This window comes from Vigna unguiculata, chromosome 5 (assembly GCF_037176805.1).
Source record: "Vigna unguiculata cultivar grain cowpea cultivar isolate G323 ecotype 2 chromosome 5, ASM3717680v1, whole genome shotgun sequence".
Classification (NCBI taxonomy): domain Eukaryota; kingdom Viridiplantae; phylum Streptophyta; class Magnoliopsida; order Fabales; family Fabaceae; genus Vigna; species Vigna unguiculata.
Window position 1 is genome coordinate 11,696,204 of NC_140796.1, and position 25,365 is coordinate 11,721,568.

Below are 25,365 nucleotides of genomic sequence, written 5' to 3' on the forward strand. Positions count from 1 at the left end.
ATAAAAAATACAAATTACTATAGGACTTGCTTACTTATCTAATTTATGTATTATTGTATTTTTTTTAGTTTTAATCATATTACATAAACGTTAATATAAAAAGTTATGTAAGAAAAAAAATAAAATCAGACGTAAAACAACCTATGGGATTTCTTGGTTATGGTTGACGGCTGATTTGATTATTTCGATTAGTTTAACCAAATAAATTTAAGTTCAGGAAATTTAAGTTCAATTGCAGCGTAGGAAAGATATAAATTTGTTTGACATTTGTTTTTAAAATTAGAAATTTAGATGTGAGTCTAAGTTTCACATGGTAAAAATAAGGAAGTTGAGCATCATATAAAAATGAGAATTTATAAATTTATTATCTTAATATTTTAGTTGAAGGTTGTATCAATCTTTTATGTGTGGGTTGAACTTACACATTAGAGGAACATTGTTGAGAATCCAAATGATGAAGATCCATAAACTCATTGTCTTAGAGTTCTGAGTTGGAAGTGGTGTCAATCCCTTATGTGTGAGTTGTATCTCATTGATATTATATCTCTCCAATAATCTTTCCTCAAAAGATCCATAATATAGATAATATTGTTTTTAATACGCAATAAGGTAGGTTGTGAATGAATTCTCATTCTCCTAAGATTCCAATTGAAGTTTTGTTTTAATATATTTAATAATAATTTCACTTTATTTAGGAATCGAGATTAAAAACAATTTAAATTTATATGTTTCCTACAATTTTCAAATTTTATATGTAATAATTGACCTTAACAACATTATTTCAATAGACTGAAGTTGGAACATTAACTCATATGTGACAATGAAAACAATATTCTAATATATATGAAGTATGTTTAAAGGATGTTTCGAACATTTAATTTATTTGATAGATGAAATACATCTTTTGGTAATTAAGATTTTAGATGGTTTATTATTTCATTCTCTTTTAAGTTACTTTTTAAAGATAAAATATTTTATTAAAACTTTAAAAGGAAAACTATTGCTTTCTAACTAAAATAAATATTAAAATATAATCAACGGAGGATGCTAGAAAATGAAAGTAAAACTGAAAGAAAATGACTTACAGTTTCAACTAAACACTAATTTAACTATCATAAGGAAAAAATATTATTTTAAATGAATTACAAAATTTCTTTTCAAGACACAAGTGATTTCTATTTGAAATGTTCTTACTAAAAGTAAATTACACTTTTACAGTCTATAATTTTTATATCCAGGTTTTAAAACATTTTTTCATCATATGTAAAATTAACAATAGTTTTGATTTTAATTTCTATAATTTAATTTTTTATTTTTATTCGAATAAAATTTGAAATCACACTTTTTAGTTCTTATAATTGGTTTTACTCTTGTGAAATATTCTTTTATTTCATTAAAACAAAATTAATTAACTGTTTTCATTCTTTAATATTTATTTAAAAATGAATGGATAACAATTATTTCATAAGTATCAAAATCTTTTTAAATGGGTAACATGAATAGTTTAGAATGATATATTGATTATTTAAAATCGTATATGAATAAAAAGGATACTTTGAATTTTAGAGAAACAAAATAAAGAAAAAATATTTTTTTTTTGACCAAAACAAAAAGTCACCCATTTTATATACCAAAAGCATATTTAAGTTTTATATTAAATGTATATTTATTTTTACCAAATAAATTAATCATCTAATCAAATAAGTTATATGCTAACGTAACGTATAGCAAATTAAGAAAAATACTAACTTGATGGGACTTCTTTTATCAAGAAAAATGAGTTATATAGGATCAAAGGTACTTATGTGTAGATGAACTTTGGTTTGAATGCCTTTGAACCTATACAATTCAATCTTCTTAGTGGTTCAATCTCTGTCATAAGTTTGACTTCTTTATTCACCAACTTTTCTTTAACTTTGTCAAAATCCTTCGTTTGATAAGAACACACAAAACTATGAAGTTAAAAAATGTTCATTTCGTTGTAGATTTTTTTATTGGATGAACAACATTTTACGCTAAACCTTGTAACAATCCAACGTAAATTTATATTGGTCATGGTAAGTGCCCAATTTAAATTTACGTCGGTCATTGAAAGTGTTAAATATAAATTTATGTCAAATGAAACACTCCAACCTAAATTTACTTACCCCGATATGTTAGAATCATGCAACGAAATGTTTGCGTTTGGACTAAAACCAAAAAGGGATGAATTGACTTAATTAATAACATTAATACTTTAAATTTTTTTTCAAAATTTTACATTCAATGAAAAATCTTTCCTTTAATGTAATTGTAGATAATTAGAGAGAGTAGGGAAAGAGAAGATTGACACATGATATTTTATATTGGTTTGGATAAAAAAACCCTATTTTCCGTTATTAATCTTTCTAAAGAGGTATTAACTCAAACATTAGAAACAAACTGATTACAAATAGGAATAAGAAAAAATTAGGATAGAAAGCACATCTTTTGAAGCCATAAGAGACGAAAAACACCTCCCTTGAAATCCACAAGGGATGAACATATCCTTTGAGTCCCACAAAGGATGAAGACACATCTCTTGAATTACACAAGAGTCAAAGAAACACCTTCCTTGAATCCACAAGGAATGAACACTTCCTTTAAATCACACAAAGGATGAACAACTTCTTATAGCAACAACTGCAACACTCAATCACACACGAACCCACTTGGTGGAAGTTATCACTTTACCCACACTAGGTTTTTCAAAGTCTTTCTACAAAGAGTTCTCAAGTATTTAAACTTCTCTATTTTGTGAAGAGAACTCTCACCTCATTTATAGAAGTTACTTTGTGAAAATCACTTTTTACTTAAATAATTGATTATCACCTCAGATAATCATCAATTATTTCAGTAAGTTTTGCAAATAAATAAAACTCTCTCAATGTTGTGCTGCATGAGTTATGACTTGTGACATTTGACCTACTAATTTAAGTATTTTAAATAGGATACATAAATTACAAAACTTTAACAACTAAACTCTTAAATTTTGAATGTATCTCTTGAATTGAAACATCTTTTAAATCTTTAATATTTTTCTATGAATCATTAATACAACTCTTTATTGAAATAAGACAGGATGTACATTTTTCTTTATCACGATATCGAACATAAAATAAACATTAAAAAACTTGTAATAAACAATGTAAAAACTTTTTTATTAATAAATGTCAACATCAATTAGTGTCAATATAATTTTAGAATATATAACTATTCCTCTAAATTCATTTTTAAAGTGAATTGTATACTAAATTTAATATTTTAATAAGTATATGTAATATTTATTGAAGGTCAAATATACATTCAATTATATTAACCGTTAATCAAATTTAAATAAAACCAATAAAATTAAAATTGTTGTATTAAAATGATAATTCTTTTATTGCTCTAAAAACAAAATATATTAATATTTATTTTTATTAAACCAACATGTCCAAGACCAAAAGAAAAACTTTTATAAACTAAAATATACGACACCTATCTTATTTTTGGAAAAACTTCCCACTACCACATGCAATTGTTCCTTTTTAATTCTTAAGAATCAATCCAAACTTACGTGCTATACAATCTAAAACCTTAGTACAAAGTTGAAGAACACTTGCTTCCATACTAAGTATCTTTCCTCATCTTCAACTCTACTGAAATTTGATTGGCTAAGGACCAATCTTTTGTAAGAGCAAAAGTCAACATCTTGTTGGAAACTATAATTTAAGACGTCATTTAGATTTTTTTTCCTCCTCACACAGATTATATCCTTCGTTTTTCGGTGCAGAACATTCTTATCATAATTGGGACCTTTTTCGCTCTTTTATGTTAAACAATTGCATGTTGTGTGGCACTAATCGAAGCCTTCATATGACAAATCCAATGCACCATTTTCAGAATGAGGAATCAATTCCAGCACCTAAAATGTTCAGTGATTGATGTTCAACCAACGCTGCTAACCTCTAACACACAGAATGGGCTTTGCATCTTCTTTGATAAATGGTTTATTCCTCTCCAAGATTATGACTCATTGTAGATGCAAAGTGATACCACATCATAGGTATATCGGTTAAAGATGCAAGATCTTCTCAACTGAATTTGTTTGTGATCTTTGACTCACCACAACACTTGTTCTCGCATATACCTTTCCACGTCTCAAAGTGCTTCTCATCCTAACGCACTCCTCCCCGCAAAAACTCTTCAACAAAACCCACAGTTTCGTTCATAAGTTTCTTTTCGTTACAAAAACAATAATTTAAGCTTTTGATCTTTTTGGGATTTTCATTTTTTTAGTTCAAGTTTGGCAAATTAGATTCCAAATGTTGTGATTGTGTATGATTTTAGTGAAATGACAAGTGGCGCTGTGATCATATAACATGTTCATGAAAGCTTTTATATATTTAGAGAAAAACTAACGGAGAGATACAAAAATAATAAAATTATGAATTTTGGATCAAATTCGCTTAATTGAAACTTCAATATCATAATCACAAAAATTGTTACAATAACCTATCGAGTTTGGTCTCAATGATATTGGGCCATTTAGTATTTATTCTGCCAGCCCACTTACTCTGGTGAAGGTCCATGAGGGCAATCAATACTGATGAAGAAAAAACCTAAGCCCAAACTGAGCCCAACTTTTGTATATATTGAAAAATAATTCTCGTGTAAGAATTTTAAATATTATTTATCATAATTATATATAAATAGTTAAAATTAAAAGTTAGTAATATAAAACTTTTAAGAAATGATTTCTATTTATCTTATAATTTTGATTATTAAATAAGTTCTGACAATTTATAATTTTTTTTCCTCAAAGCTATTAAGTGATAAACATCACTACCAATAAACTAATTTCATTTATATTGCGTGAATTAAAAGCATTAATTTGTTTCCGTTGACATATTTACTATATGACTAATTTGATATCATAGAATGGCCTTTAGGAATTCTCAAAGGTTAAGTTGTAGGGAAAGAGGTACGAACCTTCGTCAAGAGTATTATTTTTGTTTTCTAGTACATAATATCTTTGTTTGTATTGACTTCACAATCGAATGGTTCAACTAACTTATGATTATTTTTAAAATCTTTTATCTTTTATATTATTAAGGATCATTTAGTAGTTAAAATAAGATATAATTCTTTCATCAAAAGTAGATATTGCAACAGCATATAAACTATTGTAAAAGCATAAAAAGAGTCATTTAACATTATTTTCATATTCTTGAAAATACATTTAAGAAATAGTTATTTAATTTTCAATATTTTAATTAGTAAGCTATTTTATATTTACATGTCAATATTATCATGAATGAAAACAAGATAATTTAATATATTGTGTTTTGTATACATATATTGCGGTCATTAAAGAAAAAAGTGGATAGAATAATTTTGGCTGTGTGAACCTGCAGTTCATTTTGAAAGAGCAAGGGATCATATTCGTGGGAACAATCATTATTCTGTTTAGCGTTTTCTTCTTATTGTTATCAAATTCTTCATTCTTTATCTTCGCTCTTCAAACTCACAACAAGAAAGCAGAGGAAGAAAGGAAGCATGGTGAAGGACAGAAACATTGGTGTTGCATTGGACTTCTCAAAGAGCAGCAAGGTTGCTCTCGAATGGGCGATTGAAAACTTGGCCGATAAAGGCCACACCTTTTACATCATCCATGTCAACCACGATTCCTCTGATGATCGTAACCAGTTGTGGGTCAAATCTGGTTCTCGTGAGTGTCTTTTATCGTTCATTTTTCATTTGGGTCTTTTCTGAGTATGTCCCATCCTCTGTTTTCCTCTGTTTTCGTACGATCTGATTTGATATGGTTTGGGTGTCTTTGCAGCTCTTATTCCTCTGAGTGAGTTCAGAGAGGCAGAGGTTCTGAAGAACTATGGCGTACACAGTGATGCTGAGGTCCTTGATTTGCTTGACACTGCCACCAGACAAAAAGAGGTTTCTTATTTTTCTATTTCTTAGATTCTTAGCGTTTGCCATGAGTTTTTGAGCTTTATGAGTGAGTTTTGTGGATTCGTAGGTTAACGTTGTTGTAAAATTGTACTGGGGTGATGTGAGAGAGAAACTTTTGGATTCCATTGAAGATCTGAAGCTGGACTCTTTGGTCATGGGAAGCAGAGGTCTCAGCACAATCCAAAGGTGCCTACACTTTTTTTTTTTTTTCAATTTGTTATGTTTCATTGAAAATTACAAAATCATAAAAATAATTTTTTAATATAAAAATAAGAAACTTACAGTTTTATAGTTTTCCACAAATCTTAAACTTGTAATAAAAATACTAGAGAAAAGTGTGTTATAGTTTTCTCCATATACCACTCTTTATCTGTATGGATGTCTTGAATATTTTGTTTCTGTTGTTTTGTTAAGAATCTGTGGTTTTTATTTGTTAATTGTTATGATTTATTTGAATAAAATTGGGTGAAAAACACAGGATGATACTGGGAAGTGTAAGCAACTTTGTGATGACTCATGCTCCATGCCCAGTGACAATTGTGAAGGAGTAGTATTAATCAGATGATAGATTTGGGAGAACATTTACACCTTTGATGATGTTTTTTAATCCGTTGACTGTCACTGTACTGTACTACATGATATAATTTTACATGTATATCGTATTAGAAGTTGTCGATCATGATTACGTTTTACATATGAAGTGTTCTAATACTCTAATTTTAATATTACACTGCCTACTGGAAATTACTTTTAGAAGAGATTGATAATTTTTTGTACATAATATTATTATTTATATCCATGAACTGTTGATAATTTATAGGAATGATTAAGTAATTTAATTAATAATTTATTCATATGAGCGTTACGGACAAGTTTTAACTAGGGTTTGAAATGAAATCATGTTGGACCACTAACTTCCCAATGGACTAATCTTTAAAGAGTTTATGCGCAAGTTCTTTCTTCACCTCCAATAATTTCAACCTGCACCCCCAATGGTTAAATGACTTATTTGTACTACTTCATCTTCTTCTTTCTACACCCGTACCTCCTTGAGTTTTTATTTCAGACTTAGTGTCATAACATTTTACTACTGTGAAGAACTGCATTAGATACTCATTGTCCTGCCATGTATTTTAGATAGTATAATTTGTAATGCATTTTTATTCTCTATTTCAGAACACACAATCGTGAATACACATTTTATATTTTATAATGCGTAATCCAGAATATAAAATAAAAGAACACTTCAAAATATATAATTTTGAATACAAAGTATTTCTAGAATACATAATCAAGAATTAAAAAGTATTATACAATCCACAATTCAAGATACAAAATTTGCATTCGAGGCTATATGAATTCTAAAACGCAGATCTTGTATTTCATATCGCCATGCAAAATATTTTTATTTTTGTATTGTATTTTAGAATAATGTTTTGGAATATATATTTTTGTATTGTAATTTTAATTTTTTTTAATTTTTCTATATTATGAAATTATTAGGAAACTATAATGTTTTTATGGCGGTTCTTTCCAATATTCATGTCTTAGGAACTATATATAACTTTGATGAACACAAAGATCTTGCATCTAATTTACTATACAATTAAAAACCTAACAAACGACAACTTCTTAATATAATAATATATTTGCAATTTTATCGTTCAAATTTTTTTATCCAAAAACAGAATAAACACTAGTGTGTCATTCATTCAGATTTTTGAACAAAAATAAAATAAATCAAATTTCAAATTTAAAAAATTGATAAGCTAAATCTATTTGCGTTCATTCATTCAGTCACAATTTCTTTTCTGCCTTACTCTCTTCCTCTTATCTCGATCAACCACAAACATAACATGCTTTTCTTTGACCTATGGACGTTCTTCACTCCAATGTTACCTTCTTCTTCTTCACTCCAAACCTTTTCTTCTTCTTTAATTTGACGCACAACAATGATATGTATTTCTCCACTTTTATGTTTTTCTTTATAAAGTTCTGATTTTTCAGCAAACAAAAACAAAAACATTTTATTTGGTGTATTTCTTTATGTATTTATGTATTTCTTTATAATGTTCTTCTTCTTCTTCTTGCCAAACAAAAACAAAAACATATTATTTTGTTGAAGAAGAGAAAAGATATGAACTACTTGACAAGATGAAAGGTTGGAAAAGTTCAAAGCTACCTGACCTCGACGAGATGATAGGTTCGAAAAGTTCAAAGCTTTCATACCCATTATTATGATTTTATTGACAAAGTTCTTATTTTTCAAGGACGGTCTTTTTTCTTCCCGAGCATAAACATATTATTTCTTGGTTAAATAACTTTTGGTCTTACAACCTTTTCTTCTCAGAAGAGGTTTGTTCACTACAAACCTTTTATCTAATGTTTGAAGGTTTTCTTTGAGTTGCATGAACTTTCACACAAGCTTGAAGAGGTGTGTATTTCTCTTCTCATGTTTTAGTTTATCCATTTTTTTTTTGTTTTCTTGACAAAATTACAATTTGTAAAGAATTCTCTTCTTTATGATCGAACATATTCATATTCTTCTTTTTATGTTTTTAACTTTCGTTTTATTTACATGAATAGAGTTCAGATCCACAAGAGGTATGTATTTTTTATGATTTTTTTTTCTCTGATGAAATATTTGAGAGAACACATTCATCTCTTCTTCTTTTTTTTTTTTGTTGATTTTATCTAGGTAAAGTTTGTTTTGATTTTAACTTTCTCTCGGATGAACGAACTCTTGGAAAAGATCAAATATTTAAAAGCTCTTGAAGGTCACAAACAAGTCTCTTAAGCACAAAACTTTATGTTCAAGAATTATCATGGTATGTATTTTTCGATTCCTTTTGGTTTGTGATCAAAGTTTTGATTTTTACTAAATTACCGAACATATTCATGTTTTTTTTTTCAAATTTTTGTTTTGTTTAGATGAATGAAATGGTGGACAAGATCAAAGTTTCAAGAGCTCTTTAAGGCCACAAAGCACAAAACTTGCAACATGATTTCGTATTTTTTGTTCAAGAATCACAATGTTATGTATTTTTTTCACTTTTTTTTTGTTTTCTTACTAAAGTTTCAATTTTTAACAACTCTCGGTTGTTTTCTTCGTCTTGAACAAATATTCATGTTTTTTTAACTTTGGTTTTGTTTAGATGAATGAAATGGTGGACAAATCAAAGACAAAGATCTAAAAGCTCTTGAAAGTCAAAGGCAAGTCTCTCAAGCGGTATGCATTTTTTTGATTTTTTTGTTCTGTGATCAAAGTTTCAATTTTTACTCAACTATCAGTTGTTTTCTTCATTCTCACCACTCACCAACCAGATTCATGTTTTCTGTTTTTTTTTAAACTTTGGTTTTGTTTAGATGAAAGAAATAGTGGACAAAATAAAAAATTTAAGAGGTCTTGAAGGCCACAAACAAGTATCTCAAATACAAAACTTACAACATGATAAAATCACTTTCTTATTACTAAATAGAAAAGAAAAACAAATAAACTACGTCCTTATAACAATTTTATAAAATAAGTTATAATATGAAATCTAAACTATACAAAAGAAGTAATGATTTTTTTTAATTAACATTTATATTATGAACAAAAAATTTAAAATTCAAAATATGTGGTAACAAACTTTAAATTTAAAATTTAAAATAGCAAAAAACGGGTAAAAATATGATATCAATGTTTAAATTTAAAATTCAGCATCCAAAAAACATTAAAGCCTTTTTAATGAATTTTTAAATGTTTTTGAATAACTTTTACATAAATTTTGATATTTCACAAAAGCTTAAACAATAATTTAAAAAATAAATTTTATAACATGGACATTAGTGTATCTTTACAAAGTAAAAATTATAAATTTTTAAAAAAATTTAAATATATAAATATCATTAATGATTTGAATTTCAATATTTTTTTCTTAATTAAGATATTTGTTGCCAAATTTAAAATTTAAAATATAAATTAATAAATTTAAAATTTAAAATTTTAGATTAAAAACTATAAAAATATGTAACAAAAATTAAATTTGAAAATAAAAATCCAAGAAAACTGTGAAAAATTCACCACACACTTAACATTTGTATTTTTGCAGAGTTTATGTTTTATAATTCTTTATGTTTTATAATTCTTTTTGCATGGTCTACATTTATTAGTGTTCGATCGATAACTATTTATATTTTGTTTGTATCATATAACATTTGTATTTTTAAAAATCTATTATTTACATTTATATACATAATTTATCATTTGTAACTTTATATTATTTATTCTTTATATTTTTTTTATTGTCTAACTTGTATATTTTGATAGGATCTACTCAATAATTTATGTATCGTTCATCATCTTTATTATTAGAGAATCTATTATTTCATTTTTCTACGTTCTGTACTCAATATTTTATTTCAAATTAAATTTGATTTCTTAATTTTGATTAACTCAATCTTAATATATGATTTAAAATAATTATATACAATATATTTTGTTAAAAATATATATAAATAATTTAAATACATTTTTATCATAGAATTAATTAAAAAAATATTATTTAATTTTATAAAAAGAAATATTTATATTAAACTTAATTATACTTTTATAATTTAAAATTAATTTAATTAATATATTATAATTTTTCAAAATTTTGTGTGCTTTGCACGGGTAGAAATGTTATTAATTTATTGATTGAAATAGGAAACTATCAACACGAATAACCCGGCACATGCAGAAACTCACAGCAACAACTCAATCTCTCGCAAGTAACAGCAACAACTCAATCACAAGAACTCCACACAATTTTGCTTAGAACATCAAATCTATTTTGAAACAAAACGGCCTCCATAACGTCCTTTAAAAATGGCAATGACTGGGTCTCTTGGGGGAAGACATTCTTTAACAATTGGATGGTTCACAAATTCTTGGCTCCACCTGTAGAGATTAGGAAATTTCTGAGTTGTCAATAACTCCATCCCTCCTATTTCTTGAATCAGAGGGATCCAATATGCAACATAGACAGCACTAATATCTACCAACCCTAGCTTCTCTCCTCCAAAGAACTTCTTCTCCTTTATCTCATTCTCAAGAAACTGCAGACTCTCATATGCTTCTGCAACATTCTTCAGACGCCATTTCTCGTCAACCGTGAAAACAGATTTCCATGAACTCCTCACCACCTGATTTCGCATTTACAACATGCATTGAAAGGTGGTGTTTTTGGGATAAACGAGGAAAAAGCAAGAAAAGTTGAAAACATTGGTTACCTTGTCATCAATGAATTTGGACCAGAAACGAGCCAGGGCTCTCTGGTACGAATCAGAAGGCAAGATGGGATTGTTCTTCCACGTGTCATCGATGTACTCAACAATCACAAGGGACTCTCCTATGGACTTCCCATTGTGAACAAAAATGGGGACCTTCTTGTGAACTGGGTTGTATTTCAGAAGCTCTTCACTCTTGTTGCTCAAATTCTCTTCCACGTATTTGTATTCAACGCCCTTCAACTTTAGGGCTATCTCCACCCTGCAAACAAATGGGCTTCCAATAACTCCCAGAAGGGTCACCTCTTCCTCACTTGAACCCATTGCACCACTTCAATTCCAAACACTTACAATAGTCACTTTCAAACACTTTGTTTGGTGTCATATTCCTTAGGCTTCTATAGGCTTTTATAGAACCAGGAAATTAGTTCAATAAAATATAATATTCAATCTAGCAAGAAAAGGTGACATGATAATTGTCACCCCAGTTATAGTTCTGACAATGAAAATAACTTTCATTTACTTCTATGGATTGTTAGGGTTGTCAGACTATCTTAATTATGATAACTGGAGTCATATATAAATTTTGTAAATTCTTCTCTTAATCGGTGAAGAAAAGGTTTAACTATTTTGGTAAAAAAAAAAACTTAAATAATAATCGGTTTTAGTAATTAAAAATATACTATTATATTTTGATAACTAAATTTTGATAATTTTCTCTTACAATTTGAGGTGATAGATTTTAAATGGTTTTGGAATATAAAAAAATAGAAAAATAAAAAAATAAAAAATTACTTAAAAAATGTTACCTCTTGTAAAAGAAAATTGTCAAAATTTAATTATTAAAAAGTTATTTTTCATCGATTCCAATTTATAAAAATAACAAACTATTAATTATTAAAATAATTACTATTATGAATAAAATATTATAATTAATGACGAAACTTGGAGAAAATATCTAGGGATACCAAATTAGATTTTTTATACATTTTTTTTAATTACAAAAAATATTTTCCTTTACTTAAACCATACAATTCAAACTTTTCAATTTTTAATCTTCCTAATTTATTAAATTCACATAAATGAGTATTCTGATTTTTATTTCAATTTAAGACTATTCAACTAATTCAGTGTATGTAGTTAAAAATACAAAATATCAAGATTTTATAATGTTGGGTTATACTAATTTGAGAAAATATAATTAGGATTCATGCCAATTTCATACAAAAAATTTCTAAATTATAGTTAGGGTTCATACAAATTTGGGGAAACATAATTTGGGAGAAATATTGTTATGGGAAGAATCATAAATTTAACATACATAAATTAAAAGGAAAAGTAAGAACGGTTGTTTCCAGTGCCAAACCACAAGCGAATGACACGTAAGAATACACATTACAGCCACATCATCACGTATAAACGTCGTTTGCCAACTGATAACAGAAAGGACTGATTTAATACACATTTACAAAAATGATGATGAAATTGAGATCAATAAAAATATGAGGACCAATTTGAGATTTCTGAACCAAAACGAGGACCAACGGAGTATTTTAACCTAAATTATACTAGGATACTTATTTATGAGATCGTGTGAGTTTGCATCATTTGTTCTCTCTGTTCTCCAATTTCTTTCTCCTAATCTGTCTTTCTTTTATTTTACATATTTTATGATTTGTTGTGAAAAAACCTTATAACCAGATATAAAACCTTAACTCTTTAATCTAGTTATTAATCCATCAAATTAATTTTATTTTACTTTTTAAACAATATAATATATATATATAATATATATATATATATATAATATTATATAATATATATAATAAAATTAAAAGCTTGGGAGCCATGAATCTCTTTGGTCCAACCAAGGTCCGTCAATGATTATAATTCATCGTTAAATTGAAAGTTTATTTATAACTAGCGTAACACAGGCGCTATCGCGCCTGTGTGTATATACTTTTTAAATATGCGTGATATTATATTAGTATGTGATAATATTATAATGTTATTAAGTTAAAAATAAAGAAGAAATATATCAGAACAAATAAAAATAAAGTGAAATATATCAGAACAGATAAAAGAATAACCATTGATAAATAAAGAAGAAGAGAAGAAGCATAGACATCCGATTTTATAAAAAATTTGTAAAAGTAACGATCAATTTTTAAAAATTTAATAAATTATTATATTTAAAGGATAAAATCGGTATTTTGAAAAGTGGACACAAAAAGGGGAATCCCCTTTATATATTGTTATAGATAAAAAATTTGTAAAAGTAAAGATCAATTTTAAAAAATTTAAAAAATTATTATATTTAAAGGGTAAAATCGATATTTTAAAAAGTGGACACAAAAAAGGGAATTCCCTTTATATATTGTTATAGATATTTTATAAAATAAATCAAATTCTAAGTTGATATACAAGATGAACATAAATATACACACATATATAAACATACACATGTGAAACACACATGCATGTACGTGCACATGCATATAGATACACACGCGGGCACAACGATACTTGTTAAATAATATGTTCTTTTACTTATTAGTTGGACATTAAAAAATTTCTTTTATATATATATATATATATATATATATATATATATATATATAATCTTGATAATAATATTTTTTTTTACTTACAAGATGGACATTTGAAATCTTCCTGCTCTAATAATTTGAGAAGAAAATAGTGAAATATGTTTATAATGTTTTTGTAAATGTTTCCTATATTTCGGTATGACTTGTTTCTAGATACATTATTTTTTGAATAATTTATTTGATTTCTATATTAACTTTCATAAACTATTTAATTTTTTTCTCTTCTATTTATGCTATGATGGAAGTAACAATATTTAAATAATATCTTTGTGTATATTCATATGAATTCAACGAATATAAATTATCATAACTGATGTGAAAACAAATATATATATATATATATATATATATATATATATATATATATATATATATATATATATATATATATATATATTACTTATTTTCAACCAACCCTTATTAAATATGACAAGACCCTGCCTACTCAATTAGGTAATTGGAACCACTGAAAAATTAAATTTCTTCAACCGTAGGAAGCAACTGAACGTGATACTTTACTACTAATCCTACCACTAGGACAAATATATATATATATATATATATATATATATATATATATATATATATATATATATATATATATATTTATATTTGTTCTAATGTGAAGTATAAGTATTATTACTTAAACTACGGTTCCATAAAATCATAAGATGGCAATATAGGTTACGGTATATCGTAATTTATTATTTACTAGTAATTTGAAAAAACTTATTATCATTATATCATTTTTCACTTTAATCACCCTCATGGATCAATAGTGTAAAAACCACTATCTAAAGTAAGTATCATTATGTTATAATGATGTTGATTTCTAACGGATTTATGATATATTAATGGCGAGTTATGTCATAAAATCACTATTTTGGTAAATAATATTTAATTCATATACATTTTGATATTTCGTTTACACACTCACTAAATTATGTACAATTTACTATTATACATTTTCTTATGTAATTATGTGTTTATCTTAATATTCTTGATTCTATTTTTTTTTTAGGAATGAGAGTGTGATTTCAACGTTCTAAATAACTAAATCAAACAAAATATTGTAAGCTATTAGAGATAGGATTGTGTATTTGGTACTCTGGTTCTTAGTATAAGTTTTGATGCATGATTAGGTTAAGAAATTGGATAAGATGAGTTAGGTTTAAATGGACACTGCAAGAAGAATTTGCATGTTTTGATTGTAAAGAACAAGAAAAGTAGTATTCATCACATATGAGAATACTGAATAATATTGGAAAAAGAGAAATTTGAGTGACGTTGTTTGAGAAATCTATTTTAATCATTTTGCATATAAGATATGTTGTTTGGTTGGTGTGCCTATTTGTTACACCTCTTTCTTTGTTTCTGTTTTTCAAGTTCTATTTTCATTTTATTTTCTTCTTTGTTTTATGTTTATGATTTTCTATTTTCAATTCTTAAACATTTACTTTTGTGCACCAATCTCAATCACACATTTATTTGGATTTCAACAAGAATCTCATGAAAGTTAATATTATTATTTTTGTTTATTTGTTGGATTTTTGACCAAAAGGGAGATGAAATGTAATGACAATAGATGAGGTTAATAATACAAATGATTGAACTCATAATGGTAGATGTGATAGTCGAGGGAATTGCAATAAAATAATAGAAACACGAAATCATACTGTAGAAAATAAATTATCAAAGAAAGTAAAGGAATTTGTAACATAAATTAATGAAAGAGGTGACCCAAATTGTAACAACCAACCTTGGGTTAGTCATTTTTTCTATTTGAGGCGTTTCAGAATGTATGAAGTGTTCAACAATTTGTCACCCTTGTGAAATACAATATAAACCTATTTATACTTTCTGATTCTGATCCTCTTCTGGGCAGTTACAAGATTTGAATTTGAATTTGAATAAATTATAATTACCCTAGAACTACCTTTAGTAGTTTCAAAGCTTGAGCAGATAACATCCACCAAATCTCCAAATGGTTATTGTTTTGTTCTGCTTGATTTGCTTCTTGATCTCGCCGATATCGATTTGCATTTGCTTTGGTTGATGTTTTGGCAAAGATTAAGTGACTAACTTCTAAAGAGTTACATCTTCCTAAGACATAATCCTCTTTGGTTTACGATCAGTGAGGTATAGAAGCCACAAAACAAATTCTTGCCATAAGGTGATTTTGTCCTTCACCAACACCAACCTTGTGAAGATTTTGTACACTATGACCCTTTATTTCTCACCCTTCTTAAAACTTAGCTTTCGATTGATCAAGCGACCTAAGGTTCATCCTTCAATCAATTGTGTGTAATAATTTACTTTATTAACCTTAGTCTTTATAATAACTTTCAATACCTTGAATAATTTTTTCACACTTCTCGATACCCTCAAAATAATTGTACATTCTAAAATATAAATTTTATATTTTGAATTTTGTAATTCAGATGCATTCTTAATTTGTATTTCATAATATATCTTTTAAAATAGAAATTATATATCTCGGATTACACATTCAAAAACACAATCGGTAATACATATTTGTATTTCAGAATATATAATCTAAAATAAAAATTTATATGTAAATTATATATTTTAGAACGTGTCCGAATTACATAATGAAAATTCTAAACTAAAGGATAAATATGAAAATTTTGAATTTATGTGTGTATGTTGAAATTATGGAGGTGCATGATGAAACTATGGAATGACTAGTTTAGGTAGTAAATGGTTCCACAGATAATAATTGGCATAAAGGTATTGATTCTCGCACCCTCCATTCAGTATTGAAATGTCCAAATTGCTCTTTTGGGTTTTCAATTTTACCCTACATTTCTCTCCTTCAGTTTTCTTCCTTCTCCTCCGCTAATTTCTTGTGTAGCGGTCCCTCACCATTGCGGTTCTCCACCTCTGTCTCCGTTTCTTCATTTTTCTTTCATATCTTCTTTCTCTTCCATCTCTCCTTACATTTCTGCCACTGCATTGGCACCACCAGAGACAACCTTAATTGAAATACATATAACAAGTCACTGAAATGAGATCAAACTATTATGTAATTTACTAAAATCATGGTTGAATTGAAAGTTAATTCCACTAAAAAAATATTAACAAAACTATATCAATAAAAAATATTTAATATCTTATTTATATACATCAAAATCACCATTATACTTCTTAAAATATACAACAATTTGAATTATATAATAGTTGGTTTTGTATGAAAATTGATGTAAAATATCAGTATAATATATAATTATAATTTAACAAGTTTTCATGAATTAACAAGATACACCACATGTATTACTAATAAGCTATACTGACATTTGCTAACATAATGTTTCAGTAACACAAGATAAGAAGTTACTAAATTATATTTTTGTAACATTTCTAACAATAAATGTTCCTAATTTAATAGTTTATGTGGGAATTGTTTTTCTTCGTTTTTTGACATTAAGTACGTTCTCAAAAATGAATTACTTTGAATATATGCATTCATTATGAAACAGCAGGTGAATACGGAGGCTAGTTTTGAAACCAAGAGACCACTCCATAACTTCATAAAGAACTCTTTATCAGGAGCACAAGTTGAAGTGACATATCCATGATAATCTATGAAACTTGAGTTGGAGTGGTAGAACTCTGGAATTCACTGCTTCATATTTGAGGAGCTTCTGCAAGGAAATACTCACTTTCTGGTGCATAATAATCTTTAATTTGACAAAAGGACAAATAATGCACAGGCTAAATTTAAATTAATCTTGTTGGTCCTTATTTCGAGTGAATGTTAACTGGCTTGTCAACATCAGACATTGAATCCGTGTTTTTCAAAACCAAACATGCAATTCGTTCCAATATTCATGTCTCAGGAACAATAGCTTCAAGAAACACAAGATGCTGCATAATTTATTGATTGAAATAGTAAACAATCCCTGGTTATTTGTTTGACATGAGGAAATCCTAGATTTCAAATTCAATCATAATTTTGAAACCAAATCCTAACTAACAGTAATAGATCAATCACAAGTAGTCCACACAATTTTCCTTAGCAATTCTAAATCTCTCACAACATCATGATCTATTTTGAAGCCAAAAGGGCTTCATAACGTCCTTTAAAAAAGGCAAAAACCGGGTCTCTGGGGGGAAGACTTTCTTTGACAATTGGATGGTTCACAAATTCTTGGGTCCACCTATAGAGATTAGGAAATTTCTCAGTTGTCAATAACTCTAACCCTGCTATTTCTTGAACCAAAGGGATCCAATATGCAACATAGACAGCAGCAATATCCACCAACCCAAGCTCCTCTCCTCCAAAGAACTTCTTCTCCTTTATCTCATTCTCAAGAAACTGCAGACCCTCATATGTTTCTGCAACATTCTTCTCACGCTCTTTCTCATCAACCGTGAAAACAGATTTCCATGAAACACCCACAATCTGATTTCATAAATCACACTCTTTATTAGTCACCGTTGTGTAAATCAGGATAATGTAAGGCAGTTTAAATTAACTTTATGAACTCAGAGTAACTCAAATTCACAATCCCACAAATTAACATGTCATGAAAGAAAAGTGGAAAAGATGGGTTACCTTGTCATCAATGAATTTAGACCAGAAACGAGCCAAGGCTCTCTTGTAAGGATCAGAAGGCAAGATGGGATTGTTGTTCCATGTCTCATCGATGTACTCAACAATCACAAGAGACTCGGCAAGGGATTTGTCACCGTGAACAAACACTGGAACCTTCTTGTGAACTGGGTTATATTTCAGAAGCTGTTCACTCTTGATGCTCAAATTTTCTTCCACGTATTTGTATTCAACGCCCTTCAAATGAAGGGCTATCTCCACCCTGGAAACAAATGGGCTTCCAGTAGCTCCCAGAAGGGTCACCTCTTCCTGACTTGATCCCATTGCACCACTTCAATTCCAAACACTTACGATAATCACTTTCAAACACTTAGCTTGGTATCATATTCCTTAGGCTTCTATGGGCTTTTATAGAACCAGGAGATTAGTTCAACACAATATAATATTCGAGCTAAGCTAGCAAGAAAGAGGGAAAGAGTTGCTAACCAATTAAGTAATAGAAACTAATGCTTGATTAATATAATCTATTATATTTGGTTTTCTATAGAATAGTTTATTTATTTCGTACATTATCTTCAATAGAATAAGCAATTATTATTTTTTTCTTTACTTGTTTATAAGTTGGACATTTGAATTCTTGCTCTTCCAACTTCACAGAGACTATTAGTGAAGTATATTTAAAAATATTCTACAAGTGTTTTCATATGTTAATATTTCGATATAATATTGAGAATTAAAGTGAGTCTAAATCCTACATTAAGTAAAAATGAAAAAGTTGAGTACCATATGAAGATCAAGACCCATAAACTTATCGTTTTAAAGTTTTAGGTTAAAAGTGGTGTTAACCCCTTATATATGGGTTGTGCTCAACTTATGCTCATTAGTGTTGTATTTTTCCGGTGATCATCTCTCGAAAAATCCAACAACATATATACCTTAAAATATATATATATATATATATATATATATATATATATATATATATATATATATATATATATATATATATATATATATATATATATATATATATATATATATATATATATATACCGAAAAAATAATTGATGATAAATGTGTCTAGGGATAAATCAATAAATAAATGTGGTGCATGAGAATAATCGAGAAGCCAAATAAAAGAAAATTTGATCCCTGGTCAATGGTATAGAAGTTATGTAAGCGATTGCATCATCAGCAACACCTAAATAACAAATAAAATACAAATCGAAATTCGTAGGAACTGGTTTACGGAATTTGGATTCTTACTGATCTTCATTAAATTTAAAAGTGGGAATTATTAAATTTTCAGTAAATGAAAAAAATAAATTATGGATACCCGTAGTTGAAACTATCGACACAGAACACTTATGTTTCAGTCACAATGCATTATTATAGTTTGATTCGTCGTAGAGTTCGTCACAAGCGTGTGGCGGAAGTTTTCATAGTTAAGTTCGAATTGTGCAAGTACTCTTCTTTCTATGTCTGTAACTTCCTTCAACATTTTCACTTAATTAATTTCCTCAACATTCTGACTTTGGATGTTTTATTCATCTTTAAAAATTAAGTTCCATTCGAGGTGATCTAAAGTCTATAGATATATGAATTTGACCTGTCTTGTTACTTATTGATATTCTATTAAATATATTTTGTATAGAAAAGATATTTGGAGTCAGTTATTATTTTTGTAATTATTTTTGCCTATAAATTAAAGGTTAGTTCCCAAGATTAGATGGAACTATTTTTTTAGCCTCAGTGCTCTTTCTTTCATGATAGACGATAGATAAGGAGAGTTCTTTAAAAAAATTTCTCTAGTAAGCTCAATTTTTTGTTGAAACAATTGGCAACCATCGTGGAGCTGACAATGACAACTCCCATTATCTTCGAGTGGGAAGCTTGTACACCCAATAAGTCATATATCGCTTAGGAGTTGAGGTCAAACACAATTTAAATACTCCTTCTTCTTTTCATCCTATGAAGTTTCTTTTAAGGACAAAACTGTGATAGAGGTCCACTCTCCAAAGCGAACAATATCTCGGGAACGCGGTAATTGGTCCTAATGATGCTGCCAGATGGACTTAGGTCGGGTCGGAACAAAAATCACTAAAAAAAAATAATCACTTTAGGTATCAACACAAAATTGTGACTTAAACCATAAAAACTGTGTCTAAAGTGTAGACAACAATTCTTTAAATGTGGTCTAGGTGAGCATAGTTGTTGTAGGTAATAAGTCATTATTTTCAATACGACAACAATTTTAAAATTGTTGCTTAAAATCCTCATAACAAGCAACTATTTTGATGTATGTATTTTTCAAAATTTCATATCTTCAGCACTAAGATCTCGGCATTTTTAGTCTAAAAACAAAGGGAGGGAACAAATTCAAATTGTCGCATTTTTGGAACTGATTGCATTTTCAGCCAAAAAACGAGGGAGAGAATATTTATAATCTAAAAACTTTAATTTTTAGTGTATTTTAGACTACATTTTTATAGATGAACTTATCTTAGTTTTTATGTAATGTCTAAAAAAGTGTTGCGTTTATTATATTTAGACCATATTTTTATATCCTTGATCTCATTTAGTGTTATCTAAAGTCATTTTTAATGTAGTGAATATATCAAAGTTTGAACATAGATACATTTCAATTTAACATTAAAATTTGAAGATTAAAAATATATTTAACTCTTTATTGGAATTCTTAAATTTTGAGAGCTACAACTGAAAAACATGTAAAATAATATTGTTCATGGAGAGAGCCTTTTGGCTGGTGTTGGATCAAAGGAACTGATACAGGCTACGCAACTATTCCATATATTACAAAAGATTTACAAACTTTATGAATAAGGAACAACAACAAAGGAAATTTTAATATAACGCATATGTGGTTTTTGATATAGTAACTTCACCATTATATTGCATTCAAATTGGAGGTGTGAGTTTATGTAAAAATAATAAATCTTATTACAAACATTAACATAAAAATGGGCTATAATGTCACCCATTTAATGTCTATTACAAGTTCATCCTTCTCGGTTCATGTTCCATTTTCTCCTCCCATTTTTCTAAACTAGTTTTCTTTCTCCTACACTTCATGTTCCATAATATTTATTATTTCCTTTGTTGGTTGTGTGCACATTCTATCTTGTGTTCAAGAAACTTAAATTGTTGATATTGGCAGGCAATGTTGTTCCTCAACTTCACTGCTGAAGGTGTTGAATCTTTCAAAGAAAACTAACGTCGAGGCTTATCCAGGACTCACATTAAGGGACATCAGTATTCCCTACGACCGACGTTAAGGGACGTCGAATTTTATATCCGACGTTAATTTTAACGTCATCCAATATGACGTTGGAGTTTGTACAAATGTTAAAAGCCGAAAATAATAAATGTTAAAAGCCATTTTTGTGTTAGTGAAAAATTTTAGAAATTGAACCTTAACAAAAAAAAATAGCTACATCTAAAAGAAGTTGAAATAATAATTTATTTAATGTATTTTCATAACATTACAATGGTATAAAAATTATATGATTCATAATCTATTATATATATATATATATATATATATATATATATATATATATATATATATATATATATATGACAATGTATGTTTGTCTCTGGTATAACAAATTTACTGTCACATTGCATCAAATTTAAAGATATATACATATTTAACAATGACAAATCATTTAATTTAATAAATTTTTAAGAAACTTAACCTTAGTAAAAATAATAATTATAAGAATAATATGTATTTCCGTGGTAGAGCGTAAAATAAGTTTGTATCATATATTTTCATGATATCCCACTTCATGACAATGATACACAACTAGGGATGTCAAAAATATCTGTACCCGCAGGTATCCGCGTAGAAAATGAATATTAAAAATGGATACCCGCTACCTACAGATATGGGTATTTTTGATACCCGCATGTTAACGGGGCGGATACGGATATCATAGTATCCTACCCGTAGATACCCGTACCCGCTAAACTTTAATTCATAAAAATATCTTTATATATATATATATATATATATATATATATATATATATATATATATATATATTAGTAAAAAACATTCTGACCTAATTCTTTTCTCAAGAATCAGGAAGTTTCATTGTGTTGAACGTCATTTAATATTTATTTCTATGATTATTTGGACTAAGTTTGTTTGAACTTTATTTAAAATTTATGATAGTGATGTATTTTATTTTATTTTATTTGAATTTATGATTAAATATTTATTTTTTAAATAATTTTGTAAATACCCGCGGGTACCCGTGGATACCCGCGAATATGAAAAAAATAGACGGATACCCGCATAACGGATACCCGACGGATATGAATACAGGTACAGGGCAGATATTTATCTAGCGGGTAGGGTACGGGGGAGCTACTACCCGTACCCTACCCGCCCCGTTGACATCCCTATACACAACCATAACTAGTAATTGATTAATTATGGATATTTATTCACAATCAACCAATATTTTTAAAATATATTTGCATATTTTCTTTTATTCTCCAAGATCTATAAAGTCTTCATGTTAGTTTATATATATATATATATATATATATATATATATATATATATATATATATATATATATATATATATATATATATATATAAACAAATTACACCTTTTTACTTATGGCTAAACCATTAACAAGTCCTTTTGCCTTAACATTATTTGTACATTTATACATTCTATTTTTTTTTTTAAATTTCATTTGTATCTAATACTTTTATGATTAAGAGGCAAATTAGTTCACTACAAAAGGAAAACCATCACAAAAACTTTATCGGTAAAATGTTTGTCGATAAATTTGATCGACAAATAGAAAAAACTCCATTAATAATTATCTGATGGTAAATATTACGGTTTTGTTCCTCTTTTTCCTTTTCCTTCTCCTACCTATTGTCGTTGTTGCCATCCGTGCCTCTCTTACCGCTTCATCCTCCCTCTCACCCTCTTACTCCTCTAGGTCTACCGCTATCGTTGTGGCCTTTGCTGCTATCACTATCGCCTTCATCGTCATGATTATCGTTGTTGTTGTTGCTTCCACCATTGTCGCCACCTCCGCTCTTACTCCTCCTCCTTCTCCTTTTATTCTCACCTATTTGTAATTCATTTATAACAAATATTTCCTCAAATTTAACTGAAAAAATGACAGATAAAATGCTTAACAAAGTGCATTGACAAAACCTACTAACCGAGGTAGTGAATCTATCCAAAATCTAGGTAGTGAATTAATTCGAGCTCTACTAACCAAGGTGGAGTTACTCACTACAAACCGTGGTAGAAAAATTGATCCAAATTCGCTAAAACGACCGAACAATGTTGAAGATAATTTGACCTAAAAAGGACACAGTTGAATAACGTGAGTACATCACCCTTCCAACCAAGGTACGGAAATACAATTGGAGGTTGTTTGAATAAACAACAACCACAAATGAATGGTCAAAAGTGTGTTAAAAAGCAAGCTACCACATTACTTGAAAATAAGAAAAGTTAAAGACCACGACCAAGGATAATTTAAAAATGTACAAAGACACTCAAACTCGATTGTACCGAAACTTACAAACTTGTTTTTGTTGGAAGTCTCACATCGACTAGAGATAAGGCCAATTAACAATATATAAGTAGGGTGCAAACTTCACCTTACAAGCCGGTTTTGTGGGGTTGAGTTAGGCTTAAAACCCACTTCTAACATGGTATTAGAGCTAGGTTAGATCCTATCCTAGCGAGCTTTCTTGGACATTATGTTCCACCCGATATCGGGCTGCTAACGGACCACCCACTAATTTCTTGTCCCACGCACGAGATAAATATACCTCGGCGTGAGGAGGTGTGTTGGAAGTCTCACATCAACTAAAAATAAAACCAATTAACAATATATAAGTGGGGTGCAAACCTCACCTTACAAGCCAGTTTTGTGGGGTTAAGTTAGGCTTAAAACCCACTTCTAACAGTTTTCTCACCTTATAGAGCTTTGAGCTTGGGGGCTTATGTACTTCCCTTCCATTTGAATTGGAAAATAATACTAAATAAACATAACTAAAAATATTATGATAATATATATTACAAATGTCATACCATAATAAATGTAATTATGAGCATCCCATTAAATCTAATAATGCCGCAATGGGAATAAATAAAACCAATAGTGAGTATTCCACAAACTAATTTATTTGATATTTAGTTGTCACCTTGACATTTTTTTGTCCACCTTTGTCTATAAATATAATGTAATCTCACACGGAATACTCACTCAATTTGTCTTATACATACTCACTTTATATATTCATATATTTTGTGCTTACTGACTTGAGTGTCGAAGAATCTTCTACAGATGACTCTTCCTTTTATTCAATCCATGATCAATCTTTCTACGTCATCTCGAAAGATAGTGACGGGGGGCCAATTTTTCATAATTTATGCAATTAAAAATATTTAAAATTTTTAAATTATGTATAGTATTTAATTTTTTTTGAATTATGTGTAGTATATCAAAATCAAAGAAAATTAAATTAATTTTTTTTATTTGACTTATAAATCATAATATTTAATATTAATTGATAATAAAATTTGAAATAAAATATAATAAAGAATAAAACAAATTATTTAGATATTTTTTATTTGTCTCATGAGTTTCCACATATTGTTATCATCTTTTACTTTTACTTGTTTTTTTTGTATTTTTAAAGAGAAAAAATAATCGTTGTCTCTACTCTTATTTCTTATATGATCTCTTCTTTTCTTGAAAAAATATACTTTTTTGTCTTATTTAATAATAAAATATTAGTTTAATAGTTAAAATTATTTTTTATCTAACGAGCTTTTTCTATATTCATTTTTAAGAATATAGAAGAAAAAAATATTGTACTATGTATTTTTTTCATAACTGATTTTTACTTGTAGCTTAATTATCATGAATTTTTACTTTAGTA

The 25,365-nt window shown here is 28.1% G+C and overlaps 3 protein-coding genes and 1 long non-coding RNA gene across 5 annotated transcripts; 2 read left to right on the plus strand and 2 right to left on the minus strand.

The window, feature by feature from the left end:
* The first annotated feature begins 5,382 nt into the window (after positions 1-5,382).
* Positions 5,383-6,726, plus strand: LOC114183828 (universal stress protein PHOS32-like). Its single transcript, XM_028070981.2, has 4 exons — positions 5,383-5,731; positions 5,846-5,955; positions 6,038-6,156; positions 6,449-6,726. Exons 1-4 carry the CDS (start codon positions 5,560-5,562, stop codon positions 6,519-6,521), a joined length of 474 nt encoding a protein of 157 aa, XP_027926782.1. The 5' UTR covers positions 5,383-5,559; the 3' UTR covers positions 6,522-6,726.
* A 1,068-nt stretch (positions 6,727-7,794) lies between these two features.
* On the plus strand, positions 7,795-10,798 carry LOC146886077 (uncharacterized). 2 transcript variants are annotated; one of them, XR_014995025.1, is made up of 5 exons: positions 7,795-8,173; positions 8,321-8,798; positions 8,902-9,004; positions 9,126-9,199; positions 10,661-10,798. It is a non-coding gene; the product is annotated as an uncharacterized LOC146886077 (long non-coding RNA). The 2 variants fall into 2 exon arrangements; XR_014995024.1 differs by having other exon boundaries at positions 7,795-8,798.
* On the minus strand, positions 10,783-11,746 carry LOC114186065 (putative glutathione S-transferase). The gene is made up of 2 exons (XM_028074068.2): positions 11,227-11,746; positions 10,783-11,139 (listed from the first exon to the last, which is right to left on the minus strand). The coding sequence occupies exons 1-2, from the start codon at positions 11,545-11,547 to the stop codon at positions 10,783-10,785; spliced, it is 678 nt and encodes a 225-aa protein (XP_027929869.1). The 5' UTR covers positions 11,548-11,746.
* A 5,956-nt stretch (positions 11,747-17,702) lies between these two features.
* On the minus strand, positions 17,703-18,815 carry LOC114183990 (putative glutathione S-transferase). Its single transcript, XM_028071214.2, has 2 exons — positions 18,412-18,815; positions 17,703-18,258 (listed from the first exon to the last, which is right to left on the minus strand). The coding sequence occupies exons 1-2, from the start codon at positions 18,730-18,732 to the stop codon at positions 17,902-17,904; spliced, it is 678 nt and encodes a 225-aa protein (XP_027927015.1). The 5' UTR covers positions 18,733-18,815; the 3' UTR covers positions 17,703-17,901.
* Between the last annotated feature and the right edge of the window lie 6,550 nt (positions 18,816-25,365).

Coding starts and splice junctions, on each gene's coding strand:
- LOC114183990 (XM_028071214.2), bottom strand. CDS start 18,732: ATGGGATCAAGTCAGGAAGAGGTGACCCTTCTGGGAGCTACTGGAAGC. Junction 18,259..18,411: donor CTAAATTCATTGATGACAAG/GTAACCCATCTT, acceptor TTATGAAATCAG/ATTGTGGGTGTTTCATGGAA.
- LOC114186065 (XM_028074068.2), bottom strand. CDS start 11,547: ATGGGTTCAAGTGAGGAAGAGGTGACCCTTCTGGGAGTTATTGGAAGC. Junction 11,140..11,226: donor CCAAATTCATTGATGACAAG/GTAACCAATGTT, acceptor ATGCGAAATCAG/GTGGTGAGGAGTTCATGGAA.
- LOC114183828 (XM_028070981.2), top strand. CDS start 5,560: ATGGTGAAGGACAGAAACATTGGTGTTGCATTGGACTTCTCAAAGAGC. Junction 5,956..6,037: donor CTGCCACCAGACAAAAAGAG/GTTTCTTATTTT, acceptor GTGGATTCGTAG/GTTAACGTTGTTGTAAAATT. Junction 6,157..6,448: donor GGTCTCAGCACAATCCAAAG/GTGCCTACACTT, acceptor TGAAAAACACAG/GATGATACTGGGAAGTGTAA.